General features: G+C 36.4%; 2 protein-coding genes across 2 annotated transcripts; one reads left to right on the forward strand and one right to left on the reverse strand.

Moving 5' to 3' along the window:
• Positions 1-865: 865 nt before the first annotated feature.
• On the forward strand, positions 866-17211 carry col26a1 (collagen, type XXVI, alpha 1). The gene is made up of 14 exons (XM_079862027.1): positions 866-1200; positions 2916-3038; positions 3142-3245; positions 12392-12453; positions 12540-12669; positions 12863-12970; positions 13063-13188; positions 14346-14429; positions 14526-14569; positions 14780-14842; positions 14971-15006; positions 15202-15246; positions 15321-15396; positions 15707-17211. Exons 1-14 carry the CDS (start codon positions 1058-1060, stop codon positions 15823-15825), a joined length of 1263 nt encoding a protein of 420 aa, XP_079718153.1. The 5' UTR covers positions 866-1057; the 3' UTR covers positions 15826-17211.
• Positions 17212-17285: 74 nt separating this feature from the next.
• On the reverse strand, positions 17286-19893 carry myl10 (myosin, light chain 10, regulatory). The gene is made up of 7 exons (XM_079862347.1): positions 19770-19893; positions 19160-19246; positions 18994-19069; positions 18390-18494; positions 17763-17841; positions 17632-17680; positions 17286-17497 (listed from the first exon to the last, which is right to left on the reverse strand). The coding sequence occupies exons 1-7, from the start codon at positions 19770-19772 to the stop codon at positions 17393-17395; spliced, it is 504 nt and encodes a 167-aa protein (XP_079718473.1). The 5' UTR covers positions 19773-19893; the 3' UTR covers positions 17286-17392.
• Positions 19894-20412: the final 519 nt, after the last annotated feature.

Here is a 20412-nt window from a genome sequence, read left to right on the forward strand (position 1 = left end):
TCAATGTAACACATACATTGAAAGAAGTTATTATTTAGTATGTTGGTATTATTCATAAAATTTTACAGGAATGGTTTTTGTCTAGTGGGCACATTGAGGTTGATGAAGCAGCCATATTGTTATTTGAAGCAAATATTATTAAAATATTAGACATTCATTTCAAGAAACTTATTTTTTGTCATTATTCTTTCAAAACAATAACAATATACACTACCGTTCAAAAGTTTGGGATCTATAAGATATTTTTTTACAAGTTCAATTTAAAAATATATATATATTTAAAAAAAAAAAAAATACTTTTATTCAGCAAGGATGCATTAAATTGATCAAAATGCAGTAAAGACATTCACAATGTAAAAAAAAAAAAAGTTTTTCAAATAAATGCTAAACTTTCTGCTCATCAAAGAATATATATATATATATATATATATCACGCTTGCCACAAAAGTATTAAAAGTTTTTTCAGCCTTGCTGAGCATACGAAACTTCTTTCAAAAACATTACAAACGTCTTTAAAAGAAAAGAACCAAACTTTAGTGTAGGAGATTCAAGATCTGTGGTATTAAAAAGTGGTTGACCAGCGGGTGGCGCTAAAGCCTCATTACACATTTTAAATCAGAACTATTAAATATTATTTTTGCCCATCAGTTTTATTATTATTATTATTTATTTATTTACGTATCAGCATTGTATTTAATGATGAAATCTCTATCCATGTATGTTATGTTTCTCCTCTAGTTGTTTTCTCTGTATTTATTTTGCCATTTACAGTACATTAATTCATACCTAGACGGCGTTTTGGATGTCACAAACCCCTGCAGCATTTTTTGGCCACGCTAACTATGATGTAGGCTAGTAGATACTAGATAGTAAGCCAAATATGTTATGAGACACAGCCAGTGTTTTACTCCAGAAGAGCGGATAGCATTCTGACTGTCTCGTCTCTCCTCCTTCAGGTCTCTCAATAACTCACTCAGGCGTTTAACACAACTTGTCTGAGCAGGACAACATCAGATAAAGCGCAGGGAATAAGCAAAGAGTTGTTAGACGTCGGACCATGCGTGAGGGATTTTGGAAACTTCTTTGTATTTTCATGTTGTCGCTTCGTCCTTTTAAAGCCTCAGCAGCTCTTTATCAGGTTCCAGTGAGACTGCAGCGAACAGTGTCCGAACACAACACTGGAGCAAACACACTCAACAGGTAAACTCTGACTTCATGTGCTCGATGTGTGTAACATTAGAGAAAGAGATTTACTAACCAGCTGGAGCATCACTGGGTTATCAAACTGATTGATTTAAAGCCTTAGTATATTGCAGGATGATGGATTAAGGTCAATGAACTCGAGTTATAACAGTCGAGCATTTCTATTATTATCTAATCGAACAATATTTTACTTTTTAGAAATATTATTTACAACTGTTTATGTGGCTTACAATTTTTCTGGATGTATATGTAATGTGTAGGCTAATTTTTTTTTTTTTTTTTTTTTTTTTTTAAATAACCTACACACAAAAAAACTGGTGTAGGATATATTTATAACAGTTTTCACTCAGAAAACACTAGTATTTCACAAATAATTACAATGAAACATTGAATTAAACATGACATTTAGAAAAATTAGTAGTAGTTTTAAGTAGAAAGAATGAAATAGTAATTTCTTGTAAAACGTACTTCAATAATCATTGTTTTATTTACGACTTTGAAAAATCATTTTACAGTGCACATCTATCTATCTATCTATCTATCTATCTATCTATCTATCTATCATCTGTCTGTCTATCTGTTCTGTCATTCTGTCTGTTGTTCTATCTATCTATCTATCTATCTATCTATCATCTGTCTGTCTATCTATTTGTTCTGTCATTCTGTTTGTTGTTCTATCTATCTATCTATCTATCTATCTATCTATATATCTATCATCTGTCTGTCTATCTGTTCTGTCATTCTGTCTGTTGTTCTATCTATCTATCTATCTATCTATCTATCTATCTATCTATCTATCTATCTATCTATCTATCTATCTATCATCTGTCTGTCTGTCTATCTGTTCTGTCATTCTGTCTGTTGTTCTATCTATCTATCTATCTATCTATCTATCTATCTATCTATCTATCTATCTATCTATCTATCTATCTATCTATCTATCTATCTATCTATCCTAAATACATCTGTGAAGACTCATGTGGACCCCTGATTGAATTCCCAGAAAAAGCACAAAACAAACCAAAGCCAAAAGTATTTATCTTAAAAATGAATAGTTCTTTTTCCCAACAGATGTGGCAAAATAATTTGCGGTTTGACATGTGGTTGAGGTTGAGCTCTTTAGTCTAGACGTGTAGAGCTTCATGTGCGCCTGTGGTCCGGTCACGACTCATCACAATCTGTCCTGTGAAACAAAGAAGAACAATGACATGAAAGACAAAACGGTCACAATCCTGGGATATTTTGAATCACCTGAGACATATCAGAAAGGAAGTTTTCCAGGTTTTTTTGTTTTAGTTCTTTTAAAGACCCTTCGGGTGTTAAATGAATGTCGGGAGAGAATAAATCATTCAGTCTCCCATGGTAAAGGAAAAAAGATATGCTTGTGCCACTGAGAGGGTCTCTCTGAGGACCCTCAGTCCACTGTGCTGTATTTCATTTCGCTTTTGAAGTGAAGGAGCTTCATGAAGAAACATTATGGCACTAAAACTACTGAAGTCACATGCTTGTTTGTTTTGCAATGCCATATGAGTTTTGTGAAAAGGAATTTTAGGAAGACTTTTATCACTCTCTACCTAATGCTCTAAATTTCCATGATTTCATTGGCATTCATTTCTCCATGATTTTTTTTCTATTCGATTTTTGACATTGTTGGATACTGATTGGTCTGGTCTTTGTCATTATTATTGTTTATTCATCATGGAACGAATAAGGAACCGGTGCCAGTACACAGTACAGAAGACAGTTTCATGTCAGACACAAAATGGGACAGAGACTGTTGTGCAGCGACTGTTTCAGAGTTGCCGATGGCCTGGACCATGTGCGAACCTCATCAGGTACAGAGAAAAGAAATGATCTCATGGTATAAACTGGATTATACTCTACTGTTTACTCTCACATTCACTAACGATGATGCTTTGCTTTTCTGTATTTTCCCAGCTACAGAACTCTGGTGAGACCTGTGTACAGAGTGACCTACAGGAAAATCACTTCTCTGGAATGGCGATGCTGTCCGGGATTCCATGGGGAAGACTGCAGAGAGGGTGAGGGAGATCATTTCTCACCAATCTCAAGTTCACTGAAGTATTACTGAAGCATTTGAATAACATTTATTACTTGTGCCTAGAAAATCATAACATTATCACAGTGATTTTGTGGTTGGACTCTTTTGATTTGTGTAAGCAAGCAACCACATTGAAACCACCCAAGCATCGAGCAAGAGTTTTGCACGGGCAAACACCACTTACACTTGGCTTGGTGTGTCTTAGTGGGTGGTTCTTTTTCAAATTTAAGTCTCTTAGCAACAAGGACAGATCCTTTACATTCAGTTTGAGGGTGTGAATGTGAGTGACAACAGCTGGTCTGACTGTGGGAATCAATCATCTGGTAGAAAAAGGGAAAGTGTCAATAATTTTTCCACTGAATGTATTTCCCCTCTCTCTATATAAGGATTGGCCATGTCACAAATATGCTCAGATTTGCCATGATACAAAAATTTGCAATCAAAAGTCAATATGTCTCAATATAAATATATTTCTTATATTCTTCCAAGATTAAATTATCTGTATATCTGATGTGATTCTATTTGTATTTATCCTGAGGAATTTTAGGAAGAGTATCTAAGACAAGTTCTTTGGAAGTCTACTGCCAATGCATCCTTTTCTTAACCTTTTGTGGGTATAAACACAAAGATCTGTAAGTATTTTACCTGAGCCCCTTTCACACAGAGATTCCGGAAAATACATGGATAATGTATCCCGGGATTTGTCCCGGGATCGTTTGATTTTGGTTCATTCACACTGCCAGTGATTTTCCGGAATCTGTGAGTGCGTTCACACACATCCCGTAAAGATCCCATAAAGACACGTGACATCAGGATGTGATAACTCCTGTCAGATGTCAGTTCTACTGATAACTCCTCTTCATCATTTCTACACAAAGACGAGTCCATACTCCCCAGTAGCGCGACTGGGTTTGCCGAGTGGCTCGTTCCCCATATGCTGTAGCATAGGTTGTAGAAATGGCACGTGCGTCATCACTACGACACACCCCTTACGGTATTGGTCCAAGCTTTTGTTCACACAGGGCGCATTCCGGGACTGATCCCGATAATGTCACTAGGTCCCCATCCCGGCATCGATCCCGGCATCAATCCCGGGACGTGTTTGCGTTCACACTCTAGCAATTTTACAGCAATTTCCCGGGATCAACACACTGTGTGAAAGGGGCTCTGGTAACCCTGTCTAATGTCAATGTCATGTCATATTGGTACAGTTACTTACACACTTTACTCCTAGAGTGATAGTCATAATCAAAACCAGCACGGCTCTGGGTCTTTGCATATATCGGTAAATACATTTTAATTAAACTAAAATAAATAACTGGAAGAAAATATTTTGAATTAAGGAAATGAGTCAATGCTTTTGATTCATTTTAATTTGTTTGACACAGCACAGTTAGATGTGGTAGAGGTCACAATAGTCCAAATAATTTTGACCCAATAAGGATAATTGACCCATGACACACATTCCCATGTTTTTCTGGATGCTGGTTTAATGAACCTCCTCCCCCCCCACAGCAGACACACTGGCCCGTCTGCGGTGTCTCTTTTCAGATCATCCCCTTTGAGATGTGGATGATTTAGTTTGGGTCAAATCCAAGGGCGCCACGATCTCTGACATGTGAATAAATCAGAAATCTTCATTCCCTATCCCTCTCTCCTTTCTCCTTCCTCCTCCTTTTTATCCCTCTCCATTGGGTTCATAGCTTCAGCCTGAGGCTGTCAATCCCCTGGGTCTCAGGCCCCTCTGTGTTTGGTTTATTTAAGAACATATTTTTGGACTTTGGATTGTGACTCGTAGTCAAACAGCTCAAGTTAGGTCAAAGTCAGTCGTGTGAAATCCCAACATTTCCATTTATTGTGTGTAATGAGGCCTAAAGAAGAATGCTGTGTCTGATTTCAGTCATTAAAAAAACCCTTTTTACATTTCCGGGTTTGGAACGTTGTTAAACTAAAGCAGGGTGAACTTGTACATGGGTCGATGACCATTGCAAATATAGCTATTATAATTATTTTATTGCATTCCCATTTGCTCCAACAGCAGCTGTATTAGAAACCCCATATTTGAATCCAATGGTAAAATAACACTAAGTATAGTGTTATAATGTGCTCTTCTTAAAGAAAAGTTTGTGGAAAGGGTGCTTTATCTATTACTAGGCTCTAAATGGGCGATTCACACCCATTTTAAAACATGAGACACATGAATCAAATGCAATGGGAAATTTTGGGAAATGTGGAATGGGAAAATAATGCAAGGAATGGACCCAAGCGCACAGCCATCTTTCGTTTTTGCGATAGCTCTGTATATTTCTATTGCATTGCTGTCGAAGAGTAATTAGCTGGTGAATAAGTAGATTTACTTATTGTAGAGTTAACTAAAGTTATCATGAAGCGAATGTCAAAGGTTTTTTAAAAACTTCTAACTTGAGCATGAGTTTTCTGAACGCAGTGTCATGCGAAAGACACAAGACACGAATGGTCAAACACATCCATCTAGGGCATGTTTCATGATGTACATTTCATGTCCATGTATTTATTCATTCGGTGAACCATTTACTAGCAAGCTGTTGTCATCAGGCAGGATTCAGACCTTGGTTGTAGGAACAAGCCAAATGTAAGAGTGAGCAATCCAGCTAAATATATAAACAGAAATGCGATAAGAAACTTAAACTGATTCATTCTCCCCTGGAGTTGTGCTTTAGATGTTTATTCATATCACTTTGACAGTTATTGAGAATTGTGTGACTATCTGTGGTCATGTTGAACCACATTAGTGATGTTTAGTCCTTCAGGAATGTACAGTGTCGAAAATTCATGTGCCTTGTATTAAAAGATACCAGTGTGATGAAGTTGTTTGTTCATTAATGCAGCCCAGACAAAGAAATCTTTCCCATCCATCAGATTAGTCAGCAAAATGCTGGACTTTTTGTTGCTGTACCTCCCTCGGTTAGTTTTGTTTTAGTCAATATTCTTTGTATATTGAGGCCAGTTCTTCTCTTGATCTCATTACATTTCCACATAAGTATGTCAAAGACTTGGATATTCTGATCAGTTGTGTTTAACTATGTGAAAAGTATAGCTTCGTGTTTGACTAAGAATGAGTAGACGTCAAGGAATGCAAGAGTGCAAAGCTGTTGAGGTGTGGGAGGATGGTTGCAGCTGGGATCGACAGCTGTAAGAGATCCTTTGTCCCATAACGGTATTCCAATTGTCACTAGAGAGGAACTCCCAGAGATAGCATGCAACACATCAAAAATCTACTGTTATGTTTTTGTATTTGATGTAAAAAATGTAATTGATATCTCCTAATTCAGAGGTTTTTGAGCTTTTTGTGATATACACTAACAATCAAAAGTTTCATGATCTCTAAATCAGCATGTTAGAACGATTTCTGAAGGATCTGAAGGAGTAATGATGCTGAAAATTCAGCTTTATCATCAGGGAAATATATAAAAATTGAAAACAGCTTTAAAAATGGTATTAATATTTCACAGTATTACTGTTTTAATCAAATAAATCCCTTTTTGATCAAATAAGAGCCTCGGTGAGCATTAAAAACTTCAGAAAATTGTAGACTTTTGAAACATAAAAGACTTGGTATTGTAGTGTAGAAATACAACATGTTTCCAAAAACTGACTAACTACTAAAAACCAATTATTATCTGAGAAATTTTTACTTTGATTTGCATAATACAGCTTTAGGCATTGTATGTTTTTCTACCCACTGTTAGAGTAAAGATAGATTACCTGAGGATCAATAAATATTACAATTTATGTTTATCATATTTAATCTTAATTTAACATATAACTTCAACAGCTCAAAAAATACATTTAGCAAAATGCTTGCTTGTCTCCTTAAATGTTCTGCGTACCTCTCAACTGTTTTTACCATTTGGTGCAGCTCTACTTTTTTACTTAGTAGTTAACTTTTATGCATGCTGCACATAACAGTGGTTTGGGGGGACGGAGTTAGTTAGATCCCTAAATGGCAGTCTAAACAATAAGTTGGAGTGTTTTTTTATAAGTACATTTACTAAACAGTTAATTTAATACAAGTATAAATCATTTTATCAACAGTATAATATTATGGCTCCCTGAGGGTTCATGGATTCATGTTTGAAAACCACCAAACCCTGATTGTTAGACTAAAGGCATTAGTCATTCATGGGAACAATTCCCATCAGCAGAATTACTTGGGTACTCAAACTTCCCATAATGCCCTGGTCAGGGTCTTATCTATATCTATATAGTTTACTCCAGCTGTCTTTCTTACTACCCCCATACCAGGTTTCCAGAAGGCCTGGCAGAGTTTCAAATCTATCACCTGCTTTAGAAATTCCTTTATTGAGATTGTGATCAGTACCCCTAGCTGTGGGAAAATGGGATGTCTGTGGTGTGGTATCTCATGATTGATGAGGACGCGTGTGCTCCAGCCCCCTCAGCTGCCTGTGGCGGGTGAGATCATCTCATTTCTGTGGTGGAGCACAGATGGACAAGCCAATGTGTTCTACCTGTTCATTAGGGTAACTTGTAAAGACTATGAACCCAAAACTGCATCTCATAAATGCATGGTGAATATAATCAGTGTGCAAATTATACAGTGACCAACGCCAACAGAGACATTCACGACCAATGGCAACAGGACACGTTCTTTGGGTTTTTCAGTACCCTTGTCAGCATCTGTTGCTGATAGCTGGCGCTTGTTTTCGCTGACTGAACATGTCAGCGTTTGGCGGGTAGTGCAGTGCCTGAGAAGTGACATACTGTAATCTGGTGATTGTCTGCATTAATCAGCGTCTGTGTGGGTGCAGTGAGAATTAAGCATTAAGCAACTCAAAATGTCTTTTGGTGCCTGCAGTGTCTCTAGTTAGCCAAACAGTATTCTACAATAAATACAGTGTGGAATAATTAAGATTTTTAAATGTTTTTGAAAGAAGTCTAAAAAAAACTGAATTATTCCAAACTTTTGACATATAGTGTATATTTATATATATATGAGTATATTATAGATTAATATAAGTGATGTATATGTATGTGACATCTTTGTAGCTCTGATTTACTTGTGATTTAACTTTTTGTGGTTACTTTTGAAAATGTTTTTGAAATATTTATTGAATATTAAGTTTTAGTGATGATGAAATGTATTACTTCTTACTTTTTAGTAACTTTTTGACTTTCTTTTGGGGTTTGAGCCTTAAATGGGGGTGGAAACCTCCAAAACCCCCTGTAATTTCCACCATGAACAGTGTTGGATAAGTTACTCTAGAAAAGTAATTAATTACTAGCTAATTACATCTTAAACAGTGAAATTAGATCACTGTACGAATTACTCTCTCCAAAAAGTGTTGCGTTACTCATTACCAATTACTTTCTAAATCCCATATCAACCTCGACCAGTTGAACAATACAAGGATGAAACTGCTCTTTTAATAAATAATATAAAATCGCATAAATTCTTCTTGAAATGATTATTCTCTCTATTTAAAGGGAGAAGGTTACATTTAAAACATACATTTTAACATTAGATGTTTAATTTTGATGTTAAATACACTATTGTTTTATATAGACTTACATCAGAAGTAACTAATTAAATTACAGAAAAATTCAGAGTAATCCCTTACTTTACTTTTTCAAAGGAAAAGTAATTGAATTACAGTAATTAATTAGTAATGCATTGCACCCAACACTGACCATGAATATAAATTAGTCTAAATAATCACAAAGTAGGGCTAAACTAAAATGATTAAAATGATTATTTTGCTGGAAATTATTACTCTTATTAAATTACTCTTATTCAACTTTTCAGACCAAGAAACACATCTGATCCAGTTGGACTGTCCAAGTACCACATGGTCACCAAGATGGGCTATGCATAATAGTCTAAAACAATATTACAAATAGATCAGAAACATGAACATCACAATTTTAACAAATGCAAGACAGCACAGCTGCAAGGTGTTGTGGTTGCAGCTGGAATCAACAGCTGTAAGAGATCCTTTGTCTCTCAACGTTATTCCAGTTGTCACTAGAGAGCAACTCCCGTCTCCCAGTGATATTATGAATTAAATGAAATGTCAAATGTAAATTAAAATGTTATTTTAATTTATTTATGTAGGTGCTTCACAAACCAAATAAGCAAAAGCAGACCCCTGCAATTATGTGAAAGTGCATTTTAAACTGGATTGAATTTAGATTTGTTTAGTCTGCTTGTATACTATACGCTTTAGGGGGGTACAATTTCCAGCGAATGAATCCCAAAGAGGAATAGCAAGCAATTATCAGTCTTCCTGCAATGCATGTGCCCAAAGTATTTGTTTGAGGGCAGATACAGAGACTAAAGCTCATTACTAACAAGTCTGCTTGTATTTAGCATAGAAAAAAAGTTAATGACGCACAATCTAGATCTGGCAATACATCTTATTAAAATTCTGTATAAAACAAATTCATTGCGTCGCATTTTACCAATAAACCACTTTATAAACTGCATTCACCCTGGAGAAGATGCAGGAGTATCTTATGTCTTCATAATCTCTGAAAACCCCATCAGTCTCTGCCAGAATGCTGTTAATGGGTGTGGAGTCTTAATGTGGTCAGCTTGCATGTGTGATTTGTGTATTTGTTCTTCTTGAGTCGCGCTCTGGTTTGGTACATCAATACATCACTGATGTCTGCGTTGGCACGTGTTTGCGTAACTTTATTAACCATGTCAGTTTTAATCAAATCGTTGTGCTAGTTCCAAAAAATGTAGGCCCGATTAAGCCTTCCCTCGCATCTGCAGAAAGCATAACGGTCCAGTGTCTGCAGATCCCATTGTGCTGCTCTTCTTTACAGCTGATCCGTTGGGTGTTTTTCCAGAATACCCCAACGTTCATTTGTCCACTGATCTGAGAGCGGTCCGGTATCCAGCAGAGCCTTGCGTTACGGCCAAGGCACAAAGAGAACAGGCATGTCAGAGACAGCTGAACATTTCATTCTACGTTTTCATAGTCTGCCAAACTTCAACAGCGCTTTAACTTGCACACAGTGCCATGGAGTCCCTACAAAGTAAATATTATAGAACTAGTGTTTTATATTTAATCTTTTAGCATAACTGATATAGAGTGAATGGCATTCTTTGGGTTTCCCAGCATGGGTGTTCCCTCAGAGAGGAGACATGCAGTTAGCATTGCACTTTAATGCAGTCCTCATGGCCTTCCACCTCGAAAAACAGAGACATGTCAACTTTCCTGCACTGTTGGATGTGTATATTGTGGTGAGGAGTGACAAATTTGTTCCTTTGCGCTTCATGGAATGAGCTAATGTCCCTTCATGAGGTTTGGCATCCAAACTGTTTCTTTGATGACACTGTGACATGCTTGTGGCCTTTGTCAAGTCAATTGAGAGCAGATTATAAAGCTTGTAGTGTTCTAAATGTCTCATTGGAAGAAAATAGAATGATGTTATGATAATTTAGTTTTTTGTTGCCAAGTAGTTTGCTGCATACTAACTAAAATTAGCAAAACCACTAGCTTTGGTCTATTAACCACACACATTTTCCAGTAGTTTAGATGTTTTTAAAGTAGTGGAAGTCTGGTTTATTTTAGTGGTCCATTTGAATGTACACAAATGAGTTCAAAAATGAGTCCTGTACTGCATTTTTGGTATTTTTTAATCCAAATTTAATCTTCAATTCCTTACTATGTTTCAACCAGTCAAAAATGAAGGTGGTTAGTGTCTTTGTTTTTAGCTGTATTTAGTCCCTGATGGATGAAATCAAGTCCTGTTCTACAATTTTTTCTCATTCAATTTCACAGAGAAACAAAGACTGGGCTTGGTAAGAATTTTTTACGTTTTTGAAAGAAGTCTTTTATGCTTTATTTGGTCAAAATACAGTAAAAACAGTAACATTGTGAAATATTACAATTTAAATGTAACTGTTTTTTATTTTAATATATTTTAAAATATTATACCTGTAATGGTAAAGCTGAATGTTCAGAATCATTATTCCAGTCTTCAGTGTCACATGATCCTTCAGAAAACATTCTAATATGCCGATTTGGTGCTCTACAAACATTTATTTATTATTATCAAAATAACTTTATAAAATCATGAAAAATAATGTCATTTTTGACCAATTTAATGTGTCCATGCTGAATAAAGTATTTTGTTTTTAAAACTTTTTTTGCTGACCTCAAACTTTTAAATGGCAATGTCAAATAATATGTAATAAATGGGTTGCAAACAGCAATTCGTGTTTACATTAAAGTAGCTTCCCCAGCTTAGCATAATCAATTTTTGTTTCTTAAATATTGTTACATTTTGTTCTAAAGTTTAATTTCTAATCTCATTATCTGTGTATTACATTTCACATATAAAATTTCAGCACTAAGAGATCAGCTGCCATTCATCATCATCTCATTTCATGCCAAATGATTCCCAAGACTCTGCTGTCTTGGAAGATCGCTCTTCCTCCACAGAAAGGTCCAGCACCTTGCGGTTGTCTTCAGCTCCTGACCCGCTCTGTGCTGTGAGGAGTGTCTCTCTTAAAAGAGAAAGGTGAATTTTGGGGAAACCCAGAGTGAGATATTTCCCTTCACTAGGTTTCCATGCATATGGAAAACCACGGCTGGCCAGTGTCTGGTTTTCCTGTTCCTTATCCTACCCCAGGGAGGGATGTCAACCAAAGATGTGATTGAACTCATTTAGTGTCTCTCTAACAAGTTCTCGTTGTTCACAAAACAACACTGAGCATACAACTGATATTTTGGTTTCACACCGAGGTTTTGGGATTGATTTCATTTTTGGACTACAAATCAGTGACTCTGGAAGGATCCTTGGAATTTTTAAGGACAGTATGAATGAATGTGTCTCTGTTACGTTCATGGTGAGAGCATCACACTAACCTCATTCAGATCAGTTCTGTTTACCACTTTGACTAGTATGCAATTATAATATTGCAAAAACAGAGCAATCTTTAGATTGAATGATCATAGATTTGACTTATGACTCAACAGATGGCTGAGAGATTTATAGCATTTGCTTAATCCATTCACTCTGTGCTATATCATTTTTGATGGTGAAAAATCCCCCTTTTCTCTGCTGTCATAACACGTTACCTTAACATCTCTTTTTTTGCATTCATCCCTTTAGAGTGCATGAACTGTACTGGTTATGCTGACGTCAAAGAGCGCTTGAGTGTCATCGAAGCTCAGGTAAGATAGAAATGTAGGTAATCTCTTGTGTTAACCAGTCACATTTAAGTTAAGATGGTAAGAGTGTGGTTTTTCTTTTTTAACAGATAATGTTACTGAGAGATGCCGAGGCACCCCCTCTCCCTCTTTCCAGCCAATCACCTGAGAGAACAGCTGATAATGAGGTGGACAGGGCACACCCCTCACCAATAACACCCAATGCCATTGGCCGACCAGGTAAGAAAACATGATGTATATGTTTTACTATATTGTTCTTTAGGATGTGTAATTTCATATGATATTTATCTGTTTTATTTTCTTTTCTTTTTTATTTTATATATAATTAAATCTTAAAATATATAAAATACATACATATTTATAAATATAAGTTTTAAATATTTTTGTTTTATATTTTATATTGTCTTCCCAGGACCAAAAGGACAACCAGGACCTGTTGGGCTCCCAGGTCCCCCTGGTCCTCCTGGACCTTTAGGAAAGATAGGCTTTTCTGGAAAACCTGGTCCTATGGGACCTAGAGGTAAGAACTAGCTCTTTAACTTGACTGGGAATATTAAAGCAAATATTTTCACTTAGCTTCACAGCTCCCCTGGTTACGTCTGATCTCTATAGGACCTCAAGGGCTGAAAGGTCCTCCAGGAGAAAGAGGCCTTCCTGGTCCGCCGGGGCCTGCTGCACCCTCTCCCTTCTCCATTAGGGGAGACGTTTTCACTCTAATGGCTAAACAACATGGCGAATGTGAGTACAACAGTCCGCATTAAACATGCGGTTCACTGTCTACATTTTTGACATTTATGACTTTAAAGGGATAGTTCACCCAAAAATGAAAATTCTGTCATTAATTACTCACCCTCATGTCGTTCCAAACCTGTAAGATCTTCCGAACACAAATGAAGATCTTTTTAATGAAATCTGAGAGCTTTCTGTTCTTCCATAGACAGCTATGCAACTACCAATTTGACGCTTCAAAAAGTTCCTAAAGAGATTGTAAAACTAATCCATATGAATTGAGCAGTTTAGTCCAAATCTTCTGAAGAGACTCGATCGCTTAATGTGATGAACAGATTTAATTTGCGCTTTGATCAGCGAACATAAACCTTAAGTTCAACCTAACCTGCTTGACGTGCGAGAACAAACCTCACTGGTTCTTGTGGAAGCTCAAACGTGCTGCGTAACATACAAGAATGGTTCTCACACGTCAAGCGAATTTGCTTCCGTTTACCACAACTGATGTGTGAGTTGGTGAATCTTTATAAATAAAATGAATAAAAGAATCAATTAATAAATTATGAATAAAAGCCTAAATTAAATCTGTTCATCAAATAAAGCGATCGTGTCTCTTCAGGAAATTTGGGCTAAACCACTCAATTCATATGAATTAGTGCTACGATCTCTTTATGAACTTTTTGCAGCGTCAAAGTGGTAGTTGCGTAGCTGTCAATGGAGGGAGAGAAAGCTCTCAGATTTCATTAAAAAGATCTTCATTTGTGTTCCGAAGATGAACGAAAGACTTACGGATTTGGAATGGCATGAGGGTGAGTAATTAATGACAGAATTTTCACCATTATTAATCAGGGTTAAAGAAAATAAGGAATTGAATACGTAAATGATTTGTAACAGCAGCAACCTTTCAAATGTTATTCTCAAAATGACCATAAGATGGCAGCATTTGAGTAGTATCAGCTTTAAACCTCTCAGAGCTCTGCCTTACTTTAAGAGTCTGGTTGGCTTCTATCTGTCAACAGTTAATCAGGGTCATTTGTTAGCTGTCTGTGGAGCATCATAACCCAAAACAGAACCTGAGCAGCAAATCCTACTGAACAGAACAGCGGTACAGCTGCCCAAATCACATTTGCTGTAAGTGAAGTTACATTAGCCTACATTACATGTTTCAGATGCGGATAGTGACTTTTCTGCCTATCGTGACCTTCAGACTTTCCTTGGATCCCCAGGGCCCTCCGGCCCTCCTGGTCCGCCAGGTATGCCAGAACACCAGAGCATACATAACAGTTTCACCTGGTATCACCCACCTATTTCATCACACATTTAATCTTCTATCCGTATGTGTTGAACAGGGCCTGCCGGACCACCTGGACACCCAGGTACCCCGGGGAAAAATGTAAGGCATTTTTATCATTATGGAATGTATTTAGAATATATTTCAGGATAAATAGAAAGAGTTAATGATATATTTAGTGTTCTTGCAGATTATACATGAAATGTGCTCTAAAATAGTATGCATTTACAGTTTGAATGAGGAAATAAATAAATGAACAATACATATGGATGTATAAGGCACAGTGTACTTATTATTTCACATTCATCATAGGCTGACATAAGCTTTTCAGGCACACCAGGTGACAGGGGACCTAAAGGAGATCCAGGAGAAAGAGTGAGTCATCAATAAAGACCTACATTTAGATAGAAATTACATCTTAATCTTATACATTTTGCATTTTAGATAAAAAATGTAATGTTTTTTATTTGGGCTAATTAGATTGTCTCACTCTATTTTCAAAGGGTCCACTTGGAATAACAGGAAAGCAAGGGCAGCCTGTGAGCGCACATACTGGATTGCATTTATATTTATAACAATTATTTATTTTTTGTTTTTATTATCATTTTGAATCAATTCATAAATCAATGAATTTATTTTTCAATGCATTTCATTTTTATAATTAAGATAATTAAATGTAATTAAAAAATAATATATATATATATACATGTATATAAAATAAATTTTGTGAGCAGGGTGTTCCAGGTCCTAAAGGTGAGCCGGGAGAGACTCCAGGAGAGGTAAGGATGATGCACAAAAAAAATGGGATAGTTTTGTATGTTTAGTTATGATGATTTATTGTCACTTCTTGCAGGTGCAGCAGTTGAGGGAAGCGCTGAAGATTTTGGCAGAGAGGGTTCTCATTCTAGAACACATGATTGGCATTCATGGTGAGAATTATGGATTAATATTAATTATAAGTTTATAATTATGGAGTTATAAGTTATAACTAGACTCAGTTGGATTCCAGAGCGTCATTAGTATCCCATGGCATACGCTGTCAGCTGCCAGAGAGGTTAGCATCTGCAGCAATTATTTAGTAATGACTTTAAGGTTGCATGAGGATGAATTGCTTTTAAGTATAAAATTGACATCAGAGGACCATAAATATATAGCCAATTATTTATTTTTAGACACATGCATGGTTATGCAGCTTCTTTCCCTTTATTTTTGTTTCTTTCGTTTCATCACTCTGCCCAGATACTCTGTTGGACTCTGGTTCTGGAATAGATCTCCTGGCAGACTTCATGCTAACAGGCAGTGCTAAAAGTGTTGGTGACGCCAGACCCTCCTCTCCTCTTACTTCGGACAGAGAGTAGCCGGACTCTGTTGGGTATGAAGAGTGAATAACAAACACTTGTGACCACAAGACCTTTATCTCCTGTCTGTTGTTCTGAAGGCCAGATCACTCAATGTATGTGTTGATGAGTATAATGAAAGTGGCACTGATCTTTTCTATTTTATTTACTTTATGTATTTTATGTTTAATGGTAATAATCTGTCCGAAAACCATTTTCATTGACATTCACGATCCATTCATCTTCTGTAATGTGATGTATTTCAAGGGCGGGCCTTTATTTTATCCATCAGGAATTGATTGGATGTTGAAAAGTGGGCATTACTTACAGAATAGAGCCTGAATGTGAGTTTGCTAAAATGATGACTAATTAGCTATTTTGCTATTGGTTAGAAGTATCCAAGTGATGTCAGCAGAAAAAAAGGTTATTTTATAGTAAGAGCAAGTTATTAGATCTTGATTAAAAATGATAAAAAGTAAGACTGAATAACATGCACCAATTAATCATTCACAATAAGAACAGAAACACGCATTAAGAACGTAACTGGAATCAATTTTCAGTGACTTTAAGTGTGTATTTACTGTAGTTTGTTTCTTTTATGATAGTAAAAGTGAGGATTTTGGAATGGCAGGATATTTGGGGTAATTTACATGATTATACATACAAAAAATAGCATTCTTTACACATTTCTTAATGAGCATGAATGATGATTTTATCAAGCTGAAAAATTTGTATTGTCATTAAAAAAAAGTATAGTCTTAAAGACTTTCCAGAAAACTAAAAAGGCACAATTTTTCTTGTCATTTCCTTTTTGTTTTCTGATCGATGACCTAAGATGACCTCATGCACATAATTATATATAGCACTCTTAGCAGGGGCTTTGTTTGAAAACACTTCAAGTCTCAAAACTCACAGCAACCGTAAAAAATACACTAGAATAGAACTTTAAAACCAAATTTAGCCCTTTGCCTATATAGAAAGGGCAACGTCTACCACAATAAATTGTGTTTACACCTCTGCTCACCTGTTCTTATTCATAAAGCCTATCATTGACTCGCTGAAAACCCAAAATGGCAGAACGCACCCAGGTCTGCTATAAATAGGGTTGTAGTGAATAGCCAGAGAGACACAAAAGGCCCTGTTGACCTTGTTCGCAGAGGACCGTTCAACACTCCATTGTGGCTTTAAGCTTATTGTTGCGCTTGAGCTTTTGTAATCCCCTCAGGAGGGAACAAAATCTTTCTGAATCTTGGGCTTTTTCTTGTTGTTGAGTTAAGAAAGAAACCATGTCTGAAGTGTTTGTCCAAAAAGTTTCCCACAGTAAAACTTTACGTTATTGAGAGCCAAAATCTGATTGTTTGTATTTTGATTTTTGACTTTTTAAATAAATTTTTTATGGGAAACAGCATTTTTTTATTTACTTATTTATGGATGGATGGATGGATGGTATTTTAGCAAGTTTAAACCCTCCAACAACAACAGTTTTTTTTATCTCTTTATTGACAAAAGGCACAGATACAGAGCTTAAGAGGAAGACAACACACAAAGGGACATGAACAAACATGGAGAAACATCGGAAATGTCATTTTTACTCCTGTTCCTTATCCTCTCCGTGGGTGATGACGTAGCACAGGTTTTTGTAGTCCAGGTTGCCAGCCACATCCAAGGGGAAGTTTGTGAACATCTGGTTTACCTAGGTACATTTTGTAAAAATGTTCTTGATTAAAATGCATTTTTTATATATTTTAATATTAAATATAAAATTCATCATCAGCATCTCAGACAAATTGGTGCCTTTGCATTTCAGAAGAAAGAAAAGTATATTACCTCAGCCTCAGTAAATTTGTCAGCCTGGGACATAAGGTGATATTTGATCCTGTGAGGAGAAACAAAAGAAATATATTAAATGCTGTGCATTTCAAGGAGACTTTGGACTTTAAAGTCAGTGATTTACTTACTCTTCTCCTTTAAGGATTCCTGTGCCCTCTGGGTCGAAGATCTTAAAGGCATTGAGAATAGTCTCCTCGGGGTCTGTACCTGTCAGTCACAGAAAGGTAACAGATTATAGATTATTCTGTAACTATAATGAATCAAATATAGTCTTATACATGTCAAAAGCTTAAAGGGATAGTTCACCCAGAAATGAAAATTCTGTCATCATTTACTCACCCTCAAGTTGTTCCAAACCCGTATGAATTTCTTTCTTCTGCTGAACACAAAAGCAGATATTTTGAAGAATGTCAGTAACCAGACAGTTGACTTCCATAGTATTTTTTCTCCATACTTTGGAAGTCATCAACTGTTTGGTTACCCATATTTTTCAAAATATCTTCTTTTGTGTTCAGTAGAAGAAAGAAATTCATACAGGTTTGGAACAACATGAGGGTGAGTAAATGCCTATCCCTTTAATTAACAAAGAAATGAGTCATTTTTGGAGGAAGTTGCATTCAAAATCTATGCTTCTGATGCTAAACTATACAATTCATATATCAGTATGCAGCATGCCTGATGTCTGCTGGGTTCTGCTGCTATTTACACCTCATTAGCATGATTCTCATTTCAATTCTGATAAATTTGATTCTTGCCTTTGAGCTTCTCTCCAAACATGGTGAGGAAGACGGTAAAGTTAATGGGGCCGGAGGCTTCCTTTAGCATCTCATCAAGCTCATCGTTGCCAACATTGAGACGTCCTGCCAAACACGGGCATACAGAGATATACATTAATACAGAGTGCCACTTCCTCTGATAGTTTGAATGTAGTGGGAGTAGACCATAGATATTTAATGCAATAAAATACCAATGAGACCAGATTACAGGGCCAGGGAAAATTATAATTAGCCTAGGTATATTTCGCTTTACTTTTAAAAGACAAAGTTTTAGAATTTTGAGGGGGAAAAAAATAACAAAATGTACTTGAATTGTTGTGCTGACATTATGATTTGTAATGAAATCAATTATTAAATTAGAAAGATTTTACTGCTGTATATGAATTTATCAATGGTTTCATATGCATCTAAATCTGTTAAACAGTGCTATAATCACATTTAGGCTTCACAGCATTCAGTAGGGGGCTAAAGAGGAGCCACTGTAACCCTTAGAACAATACCCTTGTTGGATCAATAGGATAAACACCTTTAAGTATCTCCAGTATTTACACTATATACATGCATTTAGTGAGGCTTCACACACCCAGAGCAGCAAATGTGTCCCTCAGGTCGTTTTTGTCAATAAAGCCATCTCTGTTCTGGTCCATGATGGTGAAAGCCTAGAGAAGCATTCAGATTTACAGAGGTAAGTACAAAAAAAATATGCTAAAATAAAATGTTTAAGTTAGTGAATCCTAGAAATGACCCACCTCTTTAAACTCCTGTATCTGTGACTGCTCAAACATGCTAAACACATTGGAGCTGGCAGCTTCCTTCTTCTTGGCCTTCTTTGGTGCCTGGGATTGAGAGCAAAAACAATTTAGATGATTTTTTCCCCCCCTGCCTTTATGCTATTTAAATGTAATTTTGAAGCACATAAAACTTAAAAATTCATGCAAAAATGACATGACCCGCAAAGACGTTTGCTATAATACACTTTAACCGCTCTACGGCACAAAATGAACTCTGCCGAGTTTGACATTGAGAGCTGTCAAAATGTGGCCCTATTCAAGCACATCATGAATTTAGTTGCATTTAGTCCGAAAATGCTACAAATTAAACACTATATATTGACTCCTGGAACAGTTACTCACTGAGAAGTTTCCTGAAATTTAAAGAAGAAGAAAAAGTTGCTCTCATAACTAAGATCTGGGTTAATGAAAATGGTCCTTTTTAAAAGATATACATGTACAAAACCTTCCATTGCATGTACTTTCTAACATAAAATACAATATTATCTCAGTTAGAAGACCAACGCCACTCAGTTTCACCACCATTTCCATGTTAAGATTGGACGAAGCAAAGAGACACGGTTCCTACCATTGTGAAGAGCTTCTCTTTACTCTGTTCTTGGTCTCAAAAGCCTGAGGGACACTCAAACATCGTCGGTTTCCAGCTATATATTGGCACAATTGGCTTGACGGCCCACCTGTTCTATGTTTAGACAAAGGAGGAGGCACAACAGAAGAATACTTGCCATATAGAGAATCACCAACCCTACCACCCCCCAGTTATTGTTACGGACAGATGCTAGGTGATGTGATCAGGGTGTGTGGGCTTTGCTATCTTAGGATCATTGGATGCACCCTAACCCCCTAAGACTCTTCTACACGCCTAATGTGTCGTTTAAAGTCCGTGTGAAGCCGGCTAGCTTCTCACATCAGTGCGTTTGGTCAGATGTTGACGCAATGTCTCCGCTACGTGGATTACTTTAATTATTTGATGCCTTGTTACATTGGTGATCAGTATAGACACTTTTGACCAGCTTACAAGTCACGGTTAGGAGGCTCATAGCACAGTCTAACTTGAGTGTATTTGATGAGAATCAAACATTCTGGAGAGATGAATCCGAGAAATATTTATTTATACTTTTTAGACTTATGCTTAAATGGATGCAACAGCAGACAACATACTCATATATGCATCTGTTACGTCGTGCATTGCATTTTTATCACTTATTCTT

Source organism: Squalius cephalus (genome assembly GCF_949319135.1).
Source record: "Squalius cephalus genome assembly, chromosome: 24".
NCBI classification, from domain to species: domain Eukaryota; kingdom Metazoa; phylum Chordata; class Actinopteri; order Cypriniformes; family Leuciscidae; genus Squalius; species Squalius cephalus.

Coding starts and splice junctions, on each gene's coding strand:
- col26a1 (XM_079862027.1), top strand. CDS start 1,058: ATGCGTGAGGGATTTTGGAAACTTCTTTGTATTTTCATGTTGTCGCTT. Junction 12,454..12,539: donor TGAGTGTCATCGAAGCTCAG/GTAAGATAGAAA, acceptor CTTTTTTAACAG/ATAATGTTACTGAGAGATGC. Junction 14,430..14,525: donor CGGCCCTCCTGGTCCGCCAG/GTATGCCAGAAC, acceptor TGTGTTGAACAG/GGCCTGCCGGACCACCTGGA.
- myl10 (XM_079862347.1), bottom strand. Junction 19,070..19,159: donor AGATACAGGAGTTTAAAGAG/GTGGGTCATTTC, acceptor ATGCTTCTCTAG/GCTTTCACCATCATGGACCA. Junction 18,495..18,993: donor GGACACATTTGCTGCTCTGG/GTGTGTGAAGCC, acceptor CGTGTTTGGCAG/GACGTCTCAATGTTGGCAAC.